Below are 18,791 nucleotides of genomic sequence, written 5' to 3' on the forward strand. Positions count from 1 at the left end.
GTAGATCAGGCAGGCCTTGATCTCACAGAGATCTGTCTACCTCCCAGTTTCCTATGTTTTGTTGAGTGAATTCACCTTCACTCATTAAAACTTTTTAAAAAAGTGAAGGACGCACACTCACAATGCCGTGCTATAGAACTACAGTATTAAGTAAAGCAGCGGAGTACAGTTGTAAACATTAATGTAGCAAGCAATACTTGGCATATCGTCTTCCCCCCAGTTTGCCATTACAATACTTTTCCATGAATAATCTTCCTGGAAAAGTCTTCAAGTATATTCTAGTTTAAAAACAAAAACAAACAAACAAACAAACAAACAAAAAAACAAAAAACAAAAAAACAAAACCAGCCGGGCGTGGTGGCGCATGCCTGTTGTCCCAGCACTTGGGAGGCAGAGGCAGGCAGATCTCTGTGAGTTCAAGGCCAGCCTGGTCTACATAGTGAGTTCCAGGCCAGCTGGGGCTACAGGGAGACCCTGTTTCAAAATGAACAACAAAACCCCCCAAAAATCCCCCCAAAACTAATACACTGAAACAATATGTGAAAGGATTTAGTCATGGCAACATTACTGAAGCTTTTATTGCCTCTGTTGGTAATGTGACAGGGATTGTAAGAAACACAATTGAACTTACAGAGATATGCAGATGATGTTCACTGAAGATAACTTGGACCTCAAGTATTTTTGTATGTGGGTACTTCTAATTTTATACATTTTACTATTTAAAAAGCATTACATTTTAAAATGTGACCTGTTCTAACATTTGGCAAAAGGAAAGTCCATCTGTGGTTCAGTCTGAAACAGAATTAGCGTGGGACTTGACCAGAATAAAGACTGAAGCCCATGAACTAAAGCATTTAAGTCGTGTGTGTGTGTGTGTGTGTGTGTGTGTGTGTGTGTCTGTCTTCCTCTCTGACTCACAGACACCCCCCACACCACAGTGTAACCATTTTTAGTACAAAACATTCCCTATAACCAGACACTTGTCCTCAGAATAATCACAACACATTAAATCAGTCTTCTCTTTTGAGCCCTAGTAATAGTTTTAATTCTATGATGACAGCATGGTGAACAGCCTTTACTTTTATGCTACATAATTATAGTCAAAGTTTTATGTATTTTTGTTTATAATTACACAGTAATTATAAATGTTTAGTACCAAACTGATGACAAATACTATTTTGTTGAAAAGGTTTTGCACTTAAAAGTAAAATCCGTAAAACCCAAGGCACTAGGCCACAACCAATATTAAGATTTTATGAGAAAAAAAAAATTATGTGGCAGGGAGAGAAGCTAATAGGAATCTTGCTTCCAACCAAGGCATACCTGAACCAATTCATCTGAAAACAACACCAGAACTCAAAACCTTCCAGACAGGAAGTAAACAATACATATATATCTTTAAATTTTTTTTCATAATTGAAGTTCTTCATATTTACAAAAATGAAATCAAGAAATACCGAAAACAGCAGGCTTCTTCTTTTTTCTTTTAATAACCAATTCCTAAAACACGAATAGAAATTTTCTAACTTTTCTTTTGGTAGACTTGCACTCCTAAATTAAAGTTATGATTGGAATGCTAATAATATTTCTATAAGATAAGATTTCTGTGTAATTTCAAAATCAGGTGAATAAAAAGCAGTTTTACTATGTCATTGTTTCTTAGAATCATTTCCATATCTGCATAAAATGTATTGCTACCCTGAAGTACATTCCTTTGTTAACTGGACCCTGGAGAAGACCTGGATACACCAAGCAAAACTTGTTCCTATCAAAGACAAGTTCCCCGCCCCCCCCCCTTTTTTTTTGTCTTTTTGAGACAGGGTCTCCCTGTAGCCCCAGCTGTCCTGGAACGCACTATGTAGACCAGGCTGGCCTTGAACTCACAGAGATCCGCCTGCCTCAGCCTCCCCAGTGCTGGGACTACAGGCGTGCGCCACCACGCCCGGCTCTTTTTCTTTTTTTTTGAGACAGGGTCTCCTTGTAGTCATACCTGGGCTGGTAATTGCTATGTTAAACAGGCTGGCCTCGGTCTCACAGAGATTCATCTGCCTCTGCTCCCACGTGGGACTACAGGCATGCACCACCACGCCCAGCTAGTTACCCATTTTTAACTCACCTTACAGAAACATTTATGAAGTGATTACACCCTCCTTCACATGTCAGTTTGTAAACAGAGAAACAAGCATTTTCAGCAGGAAAGCAATTCATGGGTCTTGTAATGAAAAAAATATAAACAAGATAGCATTCTGCTTTGATGTGAAAATAGCTAATGTGAATGAAACAAAAACAATCAAATAATTGATCAACACAGAAGCCAGATTGGCATTCTGCACCAGTGCACGCTTGTTTGGAAATCTCTGCTCCTGGAGTAAAGATCTGGCAAACCACAGTGATTTAGCAGTAAAGGAATTTCAACAAAATAAGAAGTCATCAAAAATGGAGTACTTGCCTGAAAGAGCAGTACCTACATGATGAAGATTGAACTTCATGGCTCATCACAACCATTTCCAAAATTTAAATCCTACTATTTTCTCATAAATTATAGAGACTTTCATCTGTGTTCCATAGTGCAATGACCAAAAAGAATGAAAACAAAACCCCCTAAAAAAAAAAAAAACCTCATGCCTGAATTTAGAATATTGTATTGTATTGCAATTGAAAACATTCAAAACAAATTAAATAGTTTAACTTATTCGAAAGGCATATAAGCATTTCAAAAGCATAATGAAATCCAATTTGTATTGTGTAATGCAGAGGGGAATGGAACCCAACATTAAGCCTCATTCCAGCATTTTCTAAATAAAAATTCCTTGCAGGACCACTGTGTATAAACACGGATAAGATAACTGCAGACTAATTCTGTGGAACCTTTTTTGAAACAGTCTGAAATACAATACATACTGCAGGTAGGCACCAAGTTATCCTAAAATCTTTTCATGTTGGTTATTTTGACATTTCTTGCATCAGATATATTCTATGCACATCTACAATATATGTGATTTTCCAGGAAAATTAAATTCCCCCAAACCGAACACCACCCGGAGTCGGCACAGTATTGAACCCCACTCTCATCAGAAGTGCTGTCAGCACAGTCTTTGCAACCAGCCCAAAGCATATATTTAAGAAGTTTTTATAGGTTGTTTGTGATGTTCATTATTACGTTTAATTCTTAGGCCAAACTGTTTTCTGATGAAGACAGCATTGTGCTTTATGCAAGAATGGAAACCTCAAAATAATCACCATAAAGCTTCTAAGACTTATGGGAGGACAAACTAAGATGGTCCACAGATATAAGATGAATCCACAATGTTGGAATTATAAATGTTTAGAGCGGCCCAGACTAGAAGACAAGCCCAAACCACCATTAGGAGAATGAAGTACGGTATGGTCCAAGATGTATCCTTAAAGTTTGTTTCAACCCTCATTTTGAATTGTGAGGATTGATCTTCAGTTCAGTCCAGCCAGCAGAAATTGACTGTGCAATTTTCCGTTGTATTTATTGTACAGACTATGTACATTCTAGAAGGTTCCTTTAGTGCTACACTGTTGTACTTTTTGTCCCAGCAATTTGAGGGCGTGCAAATTCCACAAAGTCATCAATAAGAACAGGCCATGCTCCTGGAAAAAAAAAAATGGGAGAAAAGGAATAATTAAAAAAAAAACCCAAAAAACCAAAAAACAGAAATAAAGCTGATATTTTAATATAATTATTTGTGTTTTATATTTTCCTTACAAGAGTTCAAGTATGTTACTCTTATCTATTCCCACTGATAAATCTTTCAAAACTTAATCTTTGTTTTCTATTTAAATATTCCTTGTCTTCTCTTCTAGCTCATTATTCCAAAATGGGATTATTGCTTGAGCAATGAAAATAACTCTTCTGGGGGCTAGAGATGGCACAGCAGTTAAGAGCACTGGCCACTCTTGCAGAGGACTGGGGTTCGATTCCCAGCACCCTCATGGCAGCTAACAGTCCGTAACTCCAGTTCTAGGGGATATAACACCCTCTTCTGATCTCTGGGCACTGCACGGCATGGATGCACTTATCTACATGCAGGCAAAATGCTTACATACGTAAAATAAAAATATTTTTTTTTTAAAAAGAAAATAACTTCTGGAAATCAATAATATTGTAATAGGGGTTTCAAAGGCTTTATTAAAGTTAGGCAACAGAAATAATGCTATAAAAACCAGCAGCCTATATGATAGTGTGGTACAATGATACAAGTCCTATAGTCATCAGAGAGAAACAAGTTTCCAGGTAGTTTATGACACTCTTACAAAGGAAATTAACAAGTGCCAAACTAGCCTATTGTAAGATAATAAATTACTAAATGATTTAAAACAGCACACTGCATGCCTCATCTACCTGCCAATGCTCCAAATCAGAAAGTTCTCTAACTCTGTGTAAAACGTAACAGAAAGTACCATTATCTGTCACATGCAAGAGTGAACATTTCTCACTTTGTAGTTAAGATTGTATAAACCAATGAAGGTGGGGAGGAGAAAGAGGATGATCCCTGGTTAGGCGTCAATGGTGCCAGGACTCAGAGAGAGGAAGCCCATTGGAGATTATTCACAGGATATCTCATAATCAATAATCTCAAAAAAAATAGTCTGCTGGTTCTCTGGAGGGCTAGGTAAACATGTGAGGACATTAACTGAAAGTGCTGCCACCTCCACAGACAGTGTGTGCGCTACAAGAGGAAGATGCACAGCCAACCATGCCTGAAGAGACTGCAGGGCAGCACCCAGCGGGTACTGGGTTGATGTCACTATGAACACACTAGGCAGCCAAAGTTGTTTCAAATTATGCAAACCCAGAGTATTTCACAAGTTTACAATCAAGTTTACAGACAAGACTAACAGAAAACAATGAAAGAATCTAGATTCAAGTAAATACCAAATACACTAAGAGAAAGTTTTTAAAGTTTTTTTGAAAAGATTTATTATTTCAATTATTTTATGTGTATGAATATTTGCGCCTGCATGTATTTATGTGTGCCATGTGTATGTCTCATGTCTATAGGTCAGAAGAGGGAGTCAGATCCCTTGGAACTGGAATTACAGATGGTTGTGAGCTCCCATTTGAGTGCTGGGAACCAAACCCAGGTCCTCTGTGAGAATAACCACTGAGCCATCACTTCAGCTCTGAGAATGTATTCTTAAAAGAAGCTGAAAATCTAAGATACAGATGAATGTTGCTCATACTTTTCTAAGGACATAAATACTGGTTAGATTTTTGTCTTCCTTTTTTCTGTAGTGCTTTGGATAAAACTCAGGGCCTTGTGCACACTAGGCAAGTGAGAGCTACACCTCCACCCTATTACTGGAATTTAAAGAAACTAAAGGACACAGATCTGCAAAAAGGACAAAGGCATCTTGTACTTTCAGGAGCCTCTAAGGAGGGGCTGGAATAACAGTTCAGTGTTACAGCAAATACTTAGTACATTCAAGGCCCTGGGTTAGATCTCCAGCACCAAAAACTAAAGATTATAAACAAAAGCACAGAAGAGGAAGCTCCACCTCTAAGGAAAAACAGTGGATGGAAGCTCAGGCAGGGCAAACGTTTTCGTTACCTTCTTCATCGTAATTGGACATGTCATCTGCAATCATTGTACTGAAGTCTAAAAGAAGATTCCAAGTGTCTTTTGGTATTGATCGTTTATGATGCTCCTATTTTAAAAAACAAAACCAAAAAACATTTAAACCATTGAAGACGGTCGAAAAAAAATTAGTGCAATTTCATGTAACACTTGTCTAATGAAATTCTGATGATCAAATTTCTCATTCTATGTTTATTATACGCTCTGAGATTAAGACATCTTGAAATATATTTAAGTACAGTATAATCAGTAGAAAACAGAGAAACTGCAGAAAATGTGAACTTACCAACAAAAATTTATTCCATAAGTCTAAGAATTTAAATCTTCCATTAAGCACTAAGTTCCAGTAAGCAATGGCCATTTCTAGATCTGTAATATTAAAAATAAATTATGTACTTTAATGTTATAAATATATGTCCCTGAAAAAGAACTGGTAAGACCAAAGAAAGTCTTGAGCTTGCATTCTGAGTATTATGTAGTGGAATTTTCTTAGAGTTAAGTCCAAGGTTTGCAATACGCTTCCTTCTCAATGAACTTCAGGGTAAGAATGATATCACTTACCTTACAGGCTATTCTGGGGTTGGAATCAGATGCTGTAGTTACATACATTTCTACAGGTAAGTATTCAAATGCAGAGGTGCATACCCAGGCATCTCAACATAACATTCTTAGTCTAACATTCTTAGTCAAGTAACTGTCTGCTGTACACAGGGGCTGTCATATGCAACATGTGAGCAATTTAGCAGCACCCAGGCCTTTACCCATCATATGTCAAAACTGCTTCACCAAAATATCCCCTACACTGCCAAAGACATTCTTGCCCAGGCTGAGAATCCCAGATGCACACCTACAGGTTGGAATGGAAAGGACTGCTCAAGTCCCAATCATCAAAACCCTATGCTCCAAAAGCTGGTGTCCAATTGGTCCTAACTACAAAGAGGCCCTGAAAACATTGATTTCAAATGCATAGGCCTGTCACCCTCCTGGTGCAGTGGTTTCATAAAATGCACAAGTCCCTGAGTTCAATCTTCATCACCATGAAAAAAAAAAAAAAGAATTTAGAAACTTAAAGAATAATAAATATTTTCTTTTAAATTTGCCCACGTCAACATAAATGGCTCTTTAACTTGGCATGGAGTAGAGAAGGCTGAAGCATTACTATGCCAACATCCACTGTGACAAAGCTATGCACCTGTTCCATGACCGAGATGAGTGGCATCTTCTTTAAGGCACTAAAGAGGTTCAGAAAATTGCCTAGCTTTTAGGAGTGAATTTACATTCCCATGGTAAATTACAATTCAAGAAACTTAAAATTTCATTCAGCTGTAATTCAAAACCACTCTTGGTAACCCAAGGAAGCCCAAAAAACTAGGAAAAACAAAGACAGGCAAATACTCAAACTTTTAAAAATAATAAAAAGATCCAGGGGACTATGGAGCATCTCTTAAAATGTCCTGTAACTGTGGTGAGTCATCTGTCCTCTTGTTCAGGGAGGCCATGGAGACCCCATGAGATGGACTTGAACCAGTGTCCAGTCTACAGAGAGGAGGGTCAACTCAGAGGAAACATTTCCTCCATGCTTCCAAGCAAAGCCAACCATGGTTGAGAAGGACCTTTGACTTATCTTCATATAGATGTAACTGGTAAAAGAAAGGAGCCAGGGGCTTCTCCCAAGCCCATGTGACCCCTGAGGAACAGATCCTCAAATGACCTTAAGACTGGTAAAAGAAAGGAGCCAGGGGCTCCTCCCAAGCCCGTGTGACCCCTGAGAAACAGATCCCCAAATGACTGTAAGTGTAAAAATAAATTGATTTATTTGGGCCAACTGTATGGGCTTACACACCCAAAAGGGAAGTATAACAAAAGAGTAAAGTCAACAGTATATTTCTTTAAGAATTCAAGGGATTACACTTCCCAGACATTAGGCTTAAGTCCATATAAAAAGTTATTTAGACAATTATGGCCAGGCGTGGTCTCCTGATTGATGATTTTGTTCCTAATCAGAAAGTGCTGCTCAGATATAAGACTTCAAATCTTGGTCTGCAATATGTAGTGCCCACCTATAGCTAAGGGAGACAACCTGCTATTGTTCTAAAATAGATATTTGCTTTCTCCCTCTCTCTAGAAGCCTTTGAGAGGGAACTGACACTGACTCTAATCACTCCAACAGCTATCAAAATACCTGAAAGCAAATCCTGAATAGCATGGTCTGACTTTTTTCTAGTTCCCTGTCTAGAACTTGCAATGCTAGTTTGCCTTTACTTCTCCTTCACATCTCCATTCATGATTCAAAGACTTTCTTTTCCCCTTAGAGATAAGAGTTATGCAATTTTGGCGTCTTTTAGATAGACCCACTGAAGGGGTACTCTAATTGCCTCACCCTGCATCCCTGTTCAGCATGGAAGAAGCCAGTGTTCTGCGTCCCAATTCCCTATCCGCAAGTTGGGTAACCCCTTTGGAGGATGGTGTGATAAGAATAGGAGGTAGGAATTGGCTAGGCAGTTAGGGTAAAAAGACCCCAAAGAAAAGTAGCCAGTTTCTTGGCTAAAACTCACAACGTCCTTGGGCCTCATAGCAACATACTCTGTTCCAAAGGCCAAAAATATCGAGAGTATTTGGGAGCTTTTATCTAATCCTTAAAAGATTTTAGGGTTATCTCTTCAGAGGAGGGAATGTTAGAGTAGCCAAAAGCTCCATTAAAAAAAAATAAATAAAAGAAGAGTACATGAGGTTATCAGGAAAAAGTGATGGGGAGATATGGGAGGAGTTGGAGGGGAGGGAGTGGGCATGGATTTGATCAAAACACCTTATGTACATGTATGAAATCCTCAAATTATTTTTTTAAAAAAGGAAATTGCACTACAACTGTCCCCTGAGAAGTCCGCACCCACGTTTGCCTCTGGTTGTGTACAGCTGTCCTTTTCTGAAACCTACCCTAACCCTCCTCTCCTCTATCTTCTGGTGCTTAAATCTATATTAAATCTTTTTCTTAATAAAGTTCAACTCTGCTTCAAAAATAAAAAATAAAAAAAGAAATGATGATTATTCACTGACAAAAACAGATAACTTGTAAGAAATAAAAATCACAAATGCTAGAAATCTAGAAGCGGCCATAAAAATAAATCATACGTGGCTGGGATACAGCTCAATGGTACAACACTTGTCTGGCATGCACAAGGTCAAGTTTAATCCCTAATCCCCCACAACAAAGAAATCACAGAGCCAACTTCTCTCATAAGGGTCTTACAATGGCAGAAGGAGAGATGTCAACCTCTCTAATGATATAAAAAACGTCTGTTCTATAAAGAAAACCTGAAACTTGGATAATGAATCAACTGACTACACGACCGTTTCTCCAAGTGGTCAGAGTAAGGACAAGTTGAAGGAAACATTACTATTCTGTCAATAATCCCAATCCAGTTATTATCTCTACAGGAACTATACAGGGAGAGGGAAGGCCAGCACAATACATTGCTTACAGAGTTAAGACACCTCACTCTTTGCTAATGTTTTTGCTGACAAAGACATTAAAAGAACCTCAAGAAGATAGTGAAACAACTTTTATCAACTCCATTTGATAATTTAAATAAATTTCAACTGATCTGGGAGCTGATTCGTCCTCTCTGGTATCTTTTGTATTCTCCCAAACCCCATAAACTGATTTCCCCCTCTGATTCTGTTATCCCCATTTGTCCTCCTTTCTGTGCCCCAGAATGCACAGCATCACACAAGTAAACTCACAGATTCCTGAGCTTTTCCAGAGACTGGTCCTCATTCTCCTTGTGCTCTATGAAGTTTGGATCTTCCCAAAGGACACTGATTTCCAGTGTCATTTTCCAGTAAGAGTGGTCATTTCCCCCTCCCTCAGGAGTATGTTTACTTTCTTAGACCACTATCATTACCTACAAATTATTATGCTTCTTTCTTTGTGGAAGCAATATCTGACCCATGAAATGCACACACCAGCTTGCTCTGTCACTTTAACCCATGTACCACTTCCATTGAAATCCTCCACATTCACTGATATCTTTAACAAAATGGTCCACAATCCTTCCTCATGTCACATTGTCATGAAGATCTTCGATGTCCATGTGAAACATCATTTAACCACTGTAGTTAGATTTGCCTGTACTAGTCCCTAAACAATACCTTCTAAAAGAGACTTCCCCCAAAAGATTACTGGAATTGAGCAGAATCAGTGAAGTTACAGGACCAATATGCAAAAATGAACACTGTTTTTGAAATAATAATAATGACCTTACTGAGAAAGAAATCATGGAAACAATCCTATTCACTATATCATAAAATTAAGTATCTGGGGAGCTGGAGAGATGGCTCAAGAGTTAAGAGCATTGGCTGCTCTTGCAGAGGATCTGGGTTCAATTCCCCGTACCTATATGGTGGCGAACAACTGTCTACAACTCCAGTTCCAGGGGATCCTATGCCCTTTCCTGACCTCTATGGGCACTGCATGACACAGGTGAACTTCACATGCAGGCAAAACATTCATATACATATAAATGAATGAATGAATAAATGAATAACATAGGAATAAATTTAACCATAGAAGAGAAAGGCCTCTACAACGAAAATTTTACAGACACTGATGGAACTGACATAAAAAGATGGAAAGATTTTCTATGCTCATGCATTAGAAAAATTAATATTGCTAAAATGTCCAAAAATACCTAAAGAATTAACAGATTCAATGTGATCTCTTTATCAAGAAACCAAGGACATTCTTCGCAGAATTAGGAAAATCAAACCTAAAATTCATATGGAAACACAAAGGATCCTGAATAAGGGTTTGGAGATACAGCTAAGTGGTAGACCACTCGCTTAGCATACACAAGGACAAGGTTCAATTTCCAGCACTGCAAAAACAAACAACAACAAGAACAAAACCAAACCAAACAAAAACCAGAATAGTCACAGCAATACTGAACAAAATAATAAAGTCTGGGTCAGGTAGGGCACTGCTGCACAAACCTGATAACCTGAATTCAATGCCTAGAAGCCACCAAGAGGTAGGAGAAAGTCTGCTTCACAAAGGTGTCCCTGACTGCCACACACATACACTATGGCACACATGCACCTGTAGGCACACATCATGCACACACAATAATAATAATAATTAATAATAATGATACATTTTTTAAAGTCAGAGGCATCACAATGCTTTATTTCAAGACATACTACAAAACTACAGTAACCAAAACAATATGATGCTGGCTTAAATCAGACACATATGACTGCACAGAATAAAGATTTTAGAAATAAAACCATGCATCTACAGCCAACTGATTCTGCTCAAAAGTTGCCAACAGCATATATTGAAAAGGACATCTTTAATAAATGGTGCTATGAAAATTAAATGACTACATACAGAAGACTGAAACTTGGCCTTGATTTCTCATACTATAGACCAATAAACGTAATATGGATCAAAGATCTAAATATAACGTCAGAAAACAAAACCACTAGAAGAAAACAGAAGAACACTTTAAGGCATCAGCAGAGGCAATGACCTCTTAGACGAGACCTCAAAAGCACAAAAAGTAAAAACAAATAGAATTACTTCAAACTAATAAGTTTCAGCATCATTACAGAAACAGAGTGAAGAGATAATCTACAGAAAATACTTGCAAACTGTTCATCTGACAAAGGATGAATTACCAGATTAGATAAAGTATTCACAACAAAAACATTCTAAAGGAAAATATAGGCAAATGGTCTAAATAGATATTCCTCAAAAGAAGAAATATAAATGGCCAACAAATATATGAATAAATGTTCAATATCATTAGCCAGCCTGGAAATGCAAATCACAACCACAATTTATTTTTATTTTTTTGGTTTTTTTGAAACAGGGTCTCCCTGTAGCCCCAGCTGACTTGGAACTCACTATGTAGACCAGGCTGGCCTTGAACTCACACAGAGCCCCCTGCCTCTGCTGGGATTAAGGATGTGAGCCACCACCCCCGGCATAATCAGAATTTAAAGAGATAAAAATCAACAAATACTTAGGCTAGAGAGATGGCTCGGTATTTAAAAGTGTTTGCTGCTCTTCCAGAGGACTTGAGTTCAGGTCCCAGTACTTATGTCAGTCAGCTCACAACAACCTATTAACTCTAGTTCCAGGGGATCCATTGCCCTCTTCTGACCTCTGTAGGCACCCCCACTCATGTAGTATACACCCAAAAAGACTCATTTAAAAAAAACAACCTGCCAGGTGAGAGAGAGTTGATCTTTAAGGGAGAGACTCTAGGTAGGCTGACTAGATCCCAGTTAGTGGATGAACTTGTACTGAGGGACATCTGGGTGCACTAACTTGGCTGGATAGGCCTTAACATATATGACCGAATGCATGAAATCCAGTGTGTGTGTGGGGGGACACTATGGGAGGGTGTGGATGATTAAGATACTTTTTGCAAAATGCCAAAAATTCAATAAAAATATACATTAAAAAAAGAGATCAACAAACCCTGGTGCAAGGAGAAAGGGGAACCATGGGACTATAAATTATGGCAGTGATGACAGAGAGTACACAAGCCCCTCAGAAGGCTAAAAATATGAGCCAGGCATGGTAGCACCCATTTGTAATCTCAACACTCAGGAGGCAGCCTGGGACAACATAGCAAAACGTGTCTCATAAGAGAAAAAAAAGGATCTACCACATGATCCAGCTATCCCACTTCTAGGCTAATGTTGGGGACCCCTGTTGTGTAAAGTAGCAGTCTCTCCATGTCCGGATAGCCCACGGGCTCGGCTTCATAAGCAGAGACTCCTTTTATCAGCAGGGTGCCTTCCCAGCATCTTCCTGACTCATCTTTTGAAGTAGCCGTCACAGAAACATGGCCTCCGGCTCTGAAACTGCCAGGTTTTCCTGTGTGATTTTCAGACAATGTCTGGCAGCCTGGCAGGAGCCCACCACCACATGTAAATGAGGTATCCTAAAAGTACCTATCAATTAAGGCTTTTACCACTGCCCCCACAGTATAAAATATCCTGGTTTCCCCTAATTAATCGAAGCTGGGTCACCAAGACCTTGAGCCGAGCTGAGTCACTAAATAAAGGAGCTGTACCACTCACTGAGCTGAGTTCTGTGTCTTATTGCCTACGATCCAGCCTTCCCGGAGAGAGCTGTCTCTTCGTAAGCCACGACTCACAGAAATCCAGCTTTCACCGTCCTGCACCTCCCCTCGTGACCCGGCAGCTGACGGGTCCCGAACTTAGAGAGTGCACTGTGGATTGGGACGGAACCGACCGGGCCAGCCCCGGTAGCAGAGAGCCTCAACAATGCGGAGAAGCAGGGACCCGCCTGGGAGCGCAGCGATCAGTAGAGTCGCCAGCACCCAGTAGACGCGGAGACCCACAGCAACGCGGTGCAGGACACGCGCGCACTCCAGCAACGTGTGGGAGACCGGCGCCACGCCCAGCAGCTGGCGCCCCGAGATCCCCGCACGCCCATAGGCTAATGTCTAGTTAGCTGAAAGAAATGAAATAAACTTAACAAAGAGATACCTGCACCTGACATTTATTGAGGTGCAAGGTATGGAATCAACCTAGGTGGTCACAGTGAATAAAGAGAAAAGAAAATGTGGTATATTCTACAGTAATAGGTTCCTATAAGAGAGGATGAAAAGAAATCCTAGAGAATTCAGAAGAATAATTATGAGAATGTTTAATGAAATCAGAGAATACCAACTATATAAATTTAAAGAGAGTACAAAAAATGTATTCCAAGGTCTCAACTACAATAACTGCCACTTGAGATTATTATATCCAGCAAAACTACCCAGCACAACTGATGGGAAAAGAAAAACTGTACACGATAAATGCAAACCAAAGCAATTAGGAAAACTAAGCAGCACTACAGAAAATACCGGAAGGATCCTATGCACTGAAGAAAAAACACACATAGGCCCATCTGGTCATTTCTGAGGCTAGTTCCTGTGCTCTTGGGAGTTCTGGTCAGAAATTTCTTGCCTAAACTTATATATAATATACATGCATATATACAACTTACATGTAATTATACACACACACACACACACACACACACTTTTCTGGAACTTGGTATGTAGACCAGGCTGGCCTTGATCTCACAGAGATCCACCTGCCCCTGCCTACCGAAAGCTGGGATTAAAGGCCTGCGCCACCACGCCCAGCCTCTAAACCTGTATCTTGAAGTGCATTCCCTATGTCGCCCTCTAGTGGCCTCAGCATTTTGGGTTTGAATTTAAGATCTTTGATCCACTTTGGTGAGTTGCTCTTTGTACAGGGTGAAAGGTATATACGACTCTGACTTCATTCTTCAGCATGGATATCCAGTTTTGCCAGTACCATGTCCTGAATAGCTGCCCTTCTTTATCTACTGCATATTTCAGACACCTTTGTCAAATTGGGTGGCCTATGCAGTTTCACTGATCTGTCTTTACTGCTCTAATGCTGTAGTATAATTTGGGATGAAGTATTGTGGTACTGTGTTCTTTCTTCTTAGACCTGCTTTGGTTATTCATGGCCTTTTGTGGTTCCGTGTGAATTCTTGAATTGTTCTTCTAGTTCTATGAAGAATGACATTGGAATTTTGATGAGAAATGCATTAAATCTGTAAATTATCTTTGGTAATGTAGCCATTTTTACAATATTAATTCTGTCAGTCCAGGAACATGGAATATCTTTCCACTGTCTATGAAATTTGATTTCCTTTTTCAGTGACTTGAAATTTTCATGGTAGAAGTCTTTCCCTTCCTTGGTTAGGTTTATTCCTAGCTTTCTGGGTTTTTTGGTGGTGTTGTTTAGCTATTATGAATCATATTTTTCCCATTTTTTTCTCTACAGGTTCAGTTAGTACATAAGAGGGCTACTGATTTTTGTATATTGATTTTGTATCTTGCAACTTTAATGAAAGTTTATTAGATCTAAGAGTTTTCTGGTATTCTATAGGGTCTTTTAGGAATACAATCATGCTGCCTGCAAATAGAAATACTTCAACTTCACATTTTATCTCATTTATGTCTTTCTCTTGTTTTGGTCTTTTTTTTTTGAGACAGGGTCTCCCTGTAGCCCCAGCTGGCCTGGAACTCATTATGTAGACCAGGCTGGCCTTGAACTAACTCACAGATCTGCCTGCCTCTGCCTCCCAGGTTCTGGGATCAAAGGTGTGCGCCACCACCCCAGCCTGTCTTTCTCTTGTCTTAACTGCTACAGCTAAGACATAGAGCACTATCCTGAGTAGGAGAGGTGTGAGAGTGGAGATCCTCACCCTATTCATGATTTTAGAGGAAATGCTCCATTTTTCTTCATCTAGTATAATGTTGGCTATAGATTTGTTGTATGTGGTCATCATTATTTTGAGGTATGCTCCATCTATTCCTATGTTTGTAGGATTTTTATCATGAGGACATGTTGAACTTAGTCAAATGCCTTTTCTGCATCTATTAACATGATTACATGATTTTATTTTTCCTTAGGTTTATTTATACGATGTACTACAATTACTGATTTGTATATGTTGAACCAACCTTGCATCTCTGGATATGAAGCTCACTTGGTCATGATGTATGATTTTCATGTGTTACCAAATCAGTTTGCTTTCCGAATTTTTGCATCTATGTTCACCAGGGTAATTAATCTAAAATTTTCTTTTTTGTAGTTTCTTATCTGGTTTTGGTATCAGGGTAATACTGGATTGACAGAATGAATTTGGGAGTGTTCCTTCTATTTCTATAGGACATAATAATCCTAAACATCCTAAACATGAGCACACCCAATTTTATAAAACAAATACTACCAGCTCTAAAGACTTAGATTTAATCCCAATACAATACATAGTGGGCTACCTCAATATCCTATTCTCACCAATAAACAGGCCATCAAGACAAAAAACAAAAACATCTGAGTCAAGTGACAATATAGACCAAATGGACCTAACAGACATCTAGAGAATATTCCATCCAAATATTTCAAAATACACATTCTTCCAGCAGCCCACTGTACTCTAAACTAGATCACACGATAGGAGACAAATCTTAACAAATCTAGGAAAACTGAAATAATTTTTTATTCTACCCAACCACAATGGGATAAAACTTGAAATCAACAGCAAGAGACGCAATAGGAAATGTGCAAACTTGTGGAGGTTGAAAATGAATGATAAATGAGGTCACTAAAGCAGCCATGAAAATTTAAAATCTCACAGGAAAAAAGAAAATTAAACATAACACACCAAAACCTATGAGATACAGTGAAAATAATCCTAAGACGGAAGTTTATAGGTACAAGGATCTATATTAAAATATCAGACCAACAAGATGACTCAGCAGGTAAGAATGCTTGCCACCAAGTCTGATGACCTGAATTTGATCTCTGAAACCCATATGGTGAGAGAATGGATTCCCACAAGTTGTCCTCTGACTTCCACACGTGTGCTTAATGTATGTACACACATAAATAGTCCAAGATCTCAATTAAATCACTTAATAATGTACCTTTTGGTCTTGGAACAAGCCAAACCAAAAATCAATATACAGAAAGAAATATCAGGACAGGAATAAATGAAATCTTGCTGGTGAGATGGCTCAGCAGATAAGGGAACTTTCTACCAAGCCTGATAATCTAAGTTTGATCCAAAAATCCATATGGTAGAAGGAAGAGAATTGGTTCATGCAAGTTGTCCTCTGACCTCCATATGTGCGCCCTGGCATCACACGCATGCACATATGCACATGCACATGCATGCGCACATACACACACAATTTTTTTTAAAAGGTTAGCTGCACATGGTGGTGCACACCCTTAATTGCAGCACCTGGAATGCAGAAGCAGATGGGTCTCTAAGTCTGAGGTCAGCCTGTTCTACACAGTGAAATCCTATCTTGGGGAAAAAAAAAAAATAGGTTAAGGGCTGGAGAGATGGCTCAGTAGTTAAGAACATTTGCTGTTCTTGCAAAGGACCTGGATTCAGTTCCCAGTACCCACATGGCAGCTTCAGGGGATCCGATGCCTTCTTCTAGTCTCCATAGTACTGCAAGCAAATACAAATATACTTAAAATAAAAGTAATTGGTTTTTTTTTTTGGTCTTTTTGAGACAGGGTCTTCCTGTAGCCCCAGCTGTCCTGGAACTCACAATGTAGACCAGGCTGGCCTTGAACTCACAGAGATCCACCTGCCTCTGCCCCCTGAGTGCTGGGATTAATAATTTTTTTTTTAAAGACTAAAAAATAGATGAAATAGAAACAGAAAAGCATGCAGCTGCTTTCAGCTCTTCACTGCCTAAGCCTATGTTCTAACTCAAAGTGTAGCTTTTCCTTTCTCCTGTCTATCTTTTCTTTGACTACCAGGCAAAACCCTAAGCATGCTTGCCTTGATACTGGGCTTTCTCTGTTTTCTATGAAGACTTCTTCATCTTTCTACAGCAGACTGTAGAACACCACTGTTGACTCTCACTCAAAAAGGCACCCTGTTCTTTCTTCCTCTTCTCCAACTCCTTCCTCCAGGCAGGTGCCAAGATGTACAGTTGGCCTGCCTTTATTTTTTTCTTTTTCTCTTAAACACTAACAAAATGGTCTTCGAGCTTTGAAAACCCACACAGTAATGAAGAATCAATGAAACAGAGTTGGTTCTTTAAAAAGATAAACAAGATCAGCAAATCCAAACTAATAAAATTAGAAGTAAAAAAGGAGATGCTACAACAGACAGTAAAATTTATGAAAACATTTTTGAGGGGACTATGGCAGTAGCTCAGGTGATAGAGCCCTTGCCTAGCATGCATAAAGGTTGGGGTTCCATCCCCAGCACCATATAAACCAAGTATGGTGGCTCATGCCTATAATCCCAGGCACTCAGAGGGTGAAAGCAGGAAGATTAGGAATTCAAGGTCATTCTCAGCTATACAGTGAGTTCACGACCAGCCTGGGCTAAATGATTATGTCTAAAATTTAAAAAAAAAAATTTAATGGAAGAGAAATTTTGAAAAGCTTATATTCCAATAAATTGGGACAATCTAAAAGAAACTGATAAATTTCTAAACACTTCTAACCTACCAAAATTAAACAAAGAGAATATAAATGTAAACAAATCTATAACAGGCAATAAGATTGAAATAGTAATTAAAAATATCCCAGCTAGGGTCCACAGTGCTGGCTCCAAGGGTAAAGGCACCTGCTCCCAAGCCTAAGAATCCTCAGGATCCACATGGTGGAAGGAAAGAACGGACTTCTGCAGGTTCTCCTGTGACTTCCACATTCACTGCAGAATTCTATCAGACTTTTAAGACAGAACTAACCCCAACTAACCCCAAACTATTTCTGAACCAGAAAAAAGAAGGAATGGTACCAAACTCTTTTCTGAAGCAAGTATCATCCTGATACCAGAACTGGCTAAAAACATAACTAACAAATTATAGGCCAATCTTCCTGATGAACATAGATGCAAAAATTTCTAACAAAATACTTGCAAACCAAATTCAAGATCTTGTCAAAAAATCATCATGATCAAGTTGGTTTCATGACAGAGATGCAGAGATAATTCAACATATGAAAATTAACAAAATATAGCGTACAAATGGGCTCAAGGACAGAAATCACATGATCATCTCAACAGCTGCAGAAAAGGCTTTTGACAAAAATCTAGCATTCTTTCATGAAAAAGATCCCCAAAGAAACCAGGACTAGAAGGAAGATACCACAATGTAAGGGCACAGACCAAGTCAGTATTACATTAAATGAGGGAAAATTCAAAGCATTTCCATTAAAATCTGGAACAAAACAAGGGTGTCCACTTTTCTAATTCAGGTTACTGAATCAGAGCTTGTAGTCTGAACTGCAGCACTAAGACAGGAGAAGGAGATAAAAGGGATACGAATATGAAAGGAAGACGTCAAAGTACACTTTTTATGGACATTATAATCTTAAGCAAGAGACCCTAAAGACTGCCATAAAATTCTCTGAACTGATAAACACTTATACCAGATCAACATTCAAAAACCAGTAGCCTTTCTATATACCAATAAGAAGAAATATGGGACAATCTCACTCACAACTTCCTCAAAAATACATAAATAATATCCTGGAATAAACCTAACCAAGGAAATGAAAGACCTTTATAGTGTAAATTTTAAAATACTGGCTGGGTGTGGTGGTGCACGCCTTTAATCCCAGCACTTGGTAGGCAGAGGCAGG

General features: G+C 38.9%; 1 protein-coding gene across 2 annotated transcripts in view; it reads right to left on the reverse strand.

Moving 5' to 3' along the window:
* Positions 1-560: 560 nt before the first annotated feature.
* The window catches only part of Dcun1d1 (defective in cullin neddylation 1 domain containing 1), a 50,270-nt gene continuing 32,039 nt past the window's right edge, over positions 561-18,791 (reverse strand). For both annotated transcript variants that reach the window (XM_008835396.3, XM_017798744.2), the window contains exons 5-7: positions 5,893-5,975; positions 5,580-5,676; positions 561-3,618 (exon numbers count right to left, since the gene is read on the reverse strand). In XM_008835396.3, coding sequence (XP_008833618.2) covers positions 3,539-3,618; positions 5,580-5,676; positions 5,893-5,975 — 260 coding nt within the window. In that variant the 3' untranslated portion in view covers positions 561-3,538. The remainder of the gene's footprint in view (positions 3,619-5,579; positions 5,677-5,892; positions 5,976-18,791) is intronic.

Source organism: Nannospalax galili, unplaced genomic scaffold (assembly GCF_000622305.1).
Source record: "Nannospalax galili isolate Female #2095 unplaced genomic scaffold, S.galili_v1.0 scaffold557, whole genome shotgun sequence".
NCBI lineage: Eukaryota > Metazoa > Chordata > Mammalia > Rodentia > Spalacidae > Nannospalax > Nannospalax galili.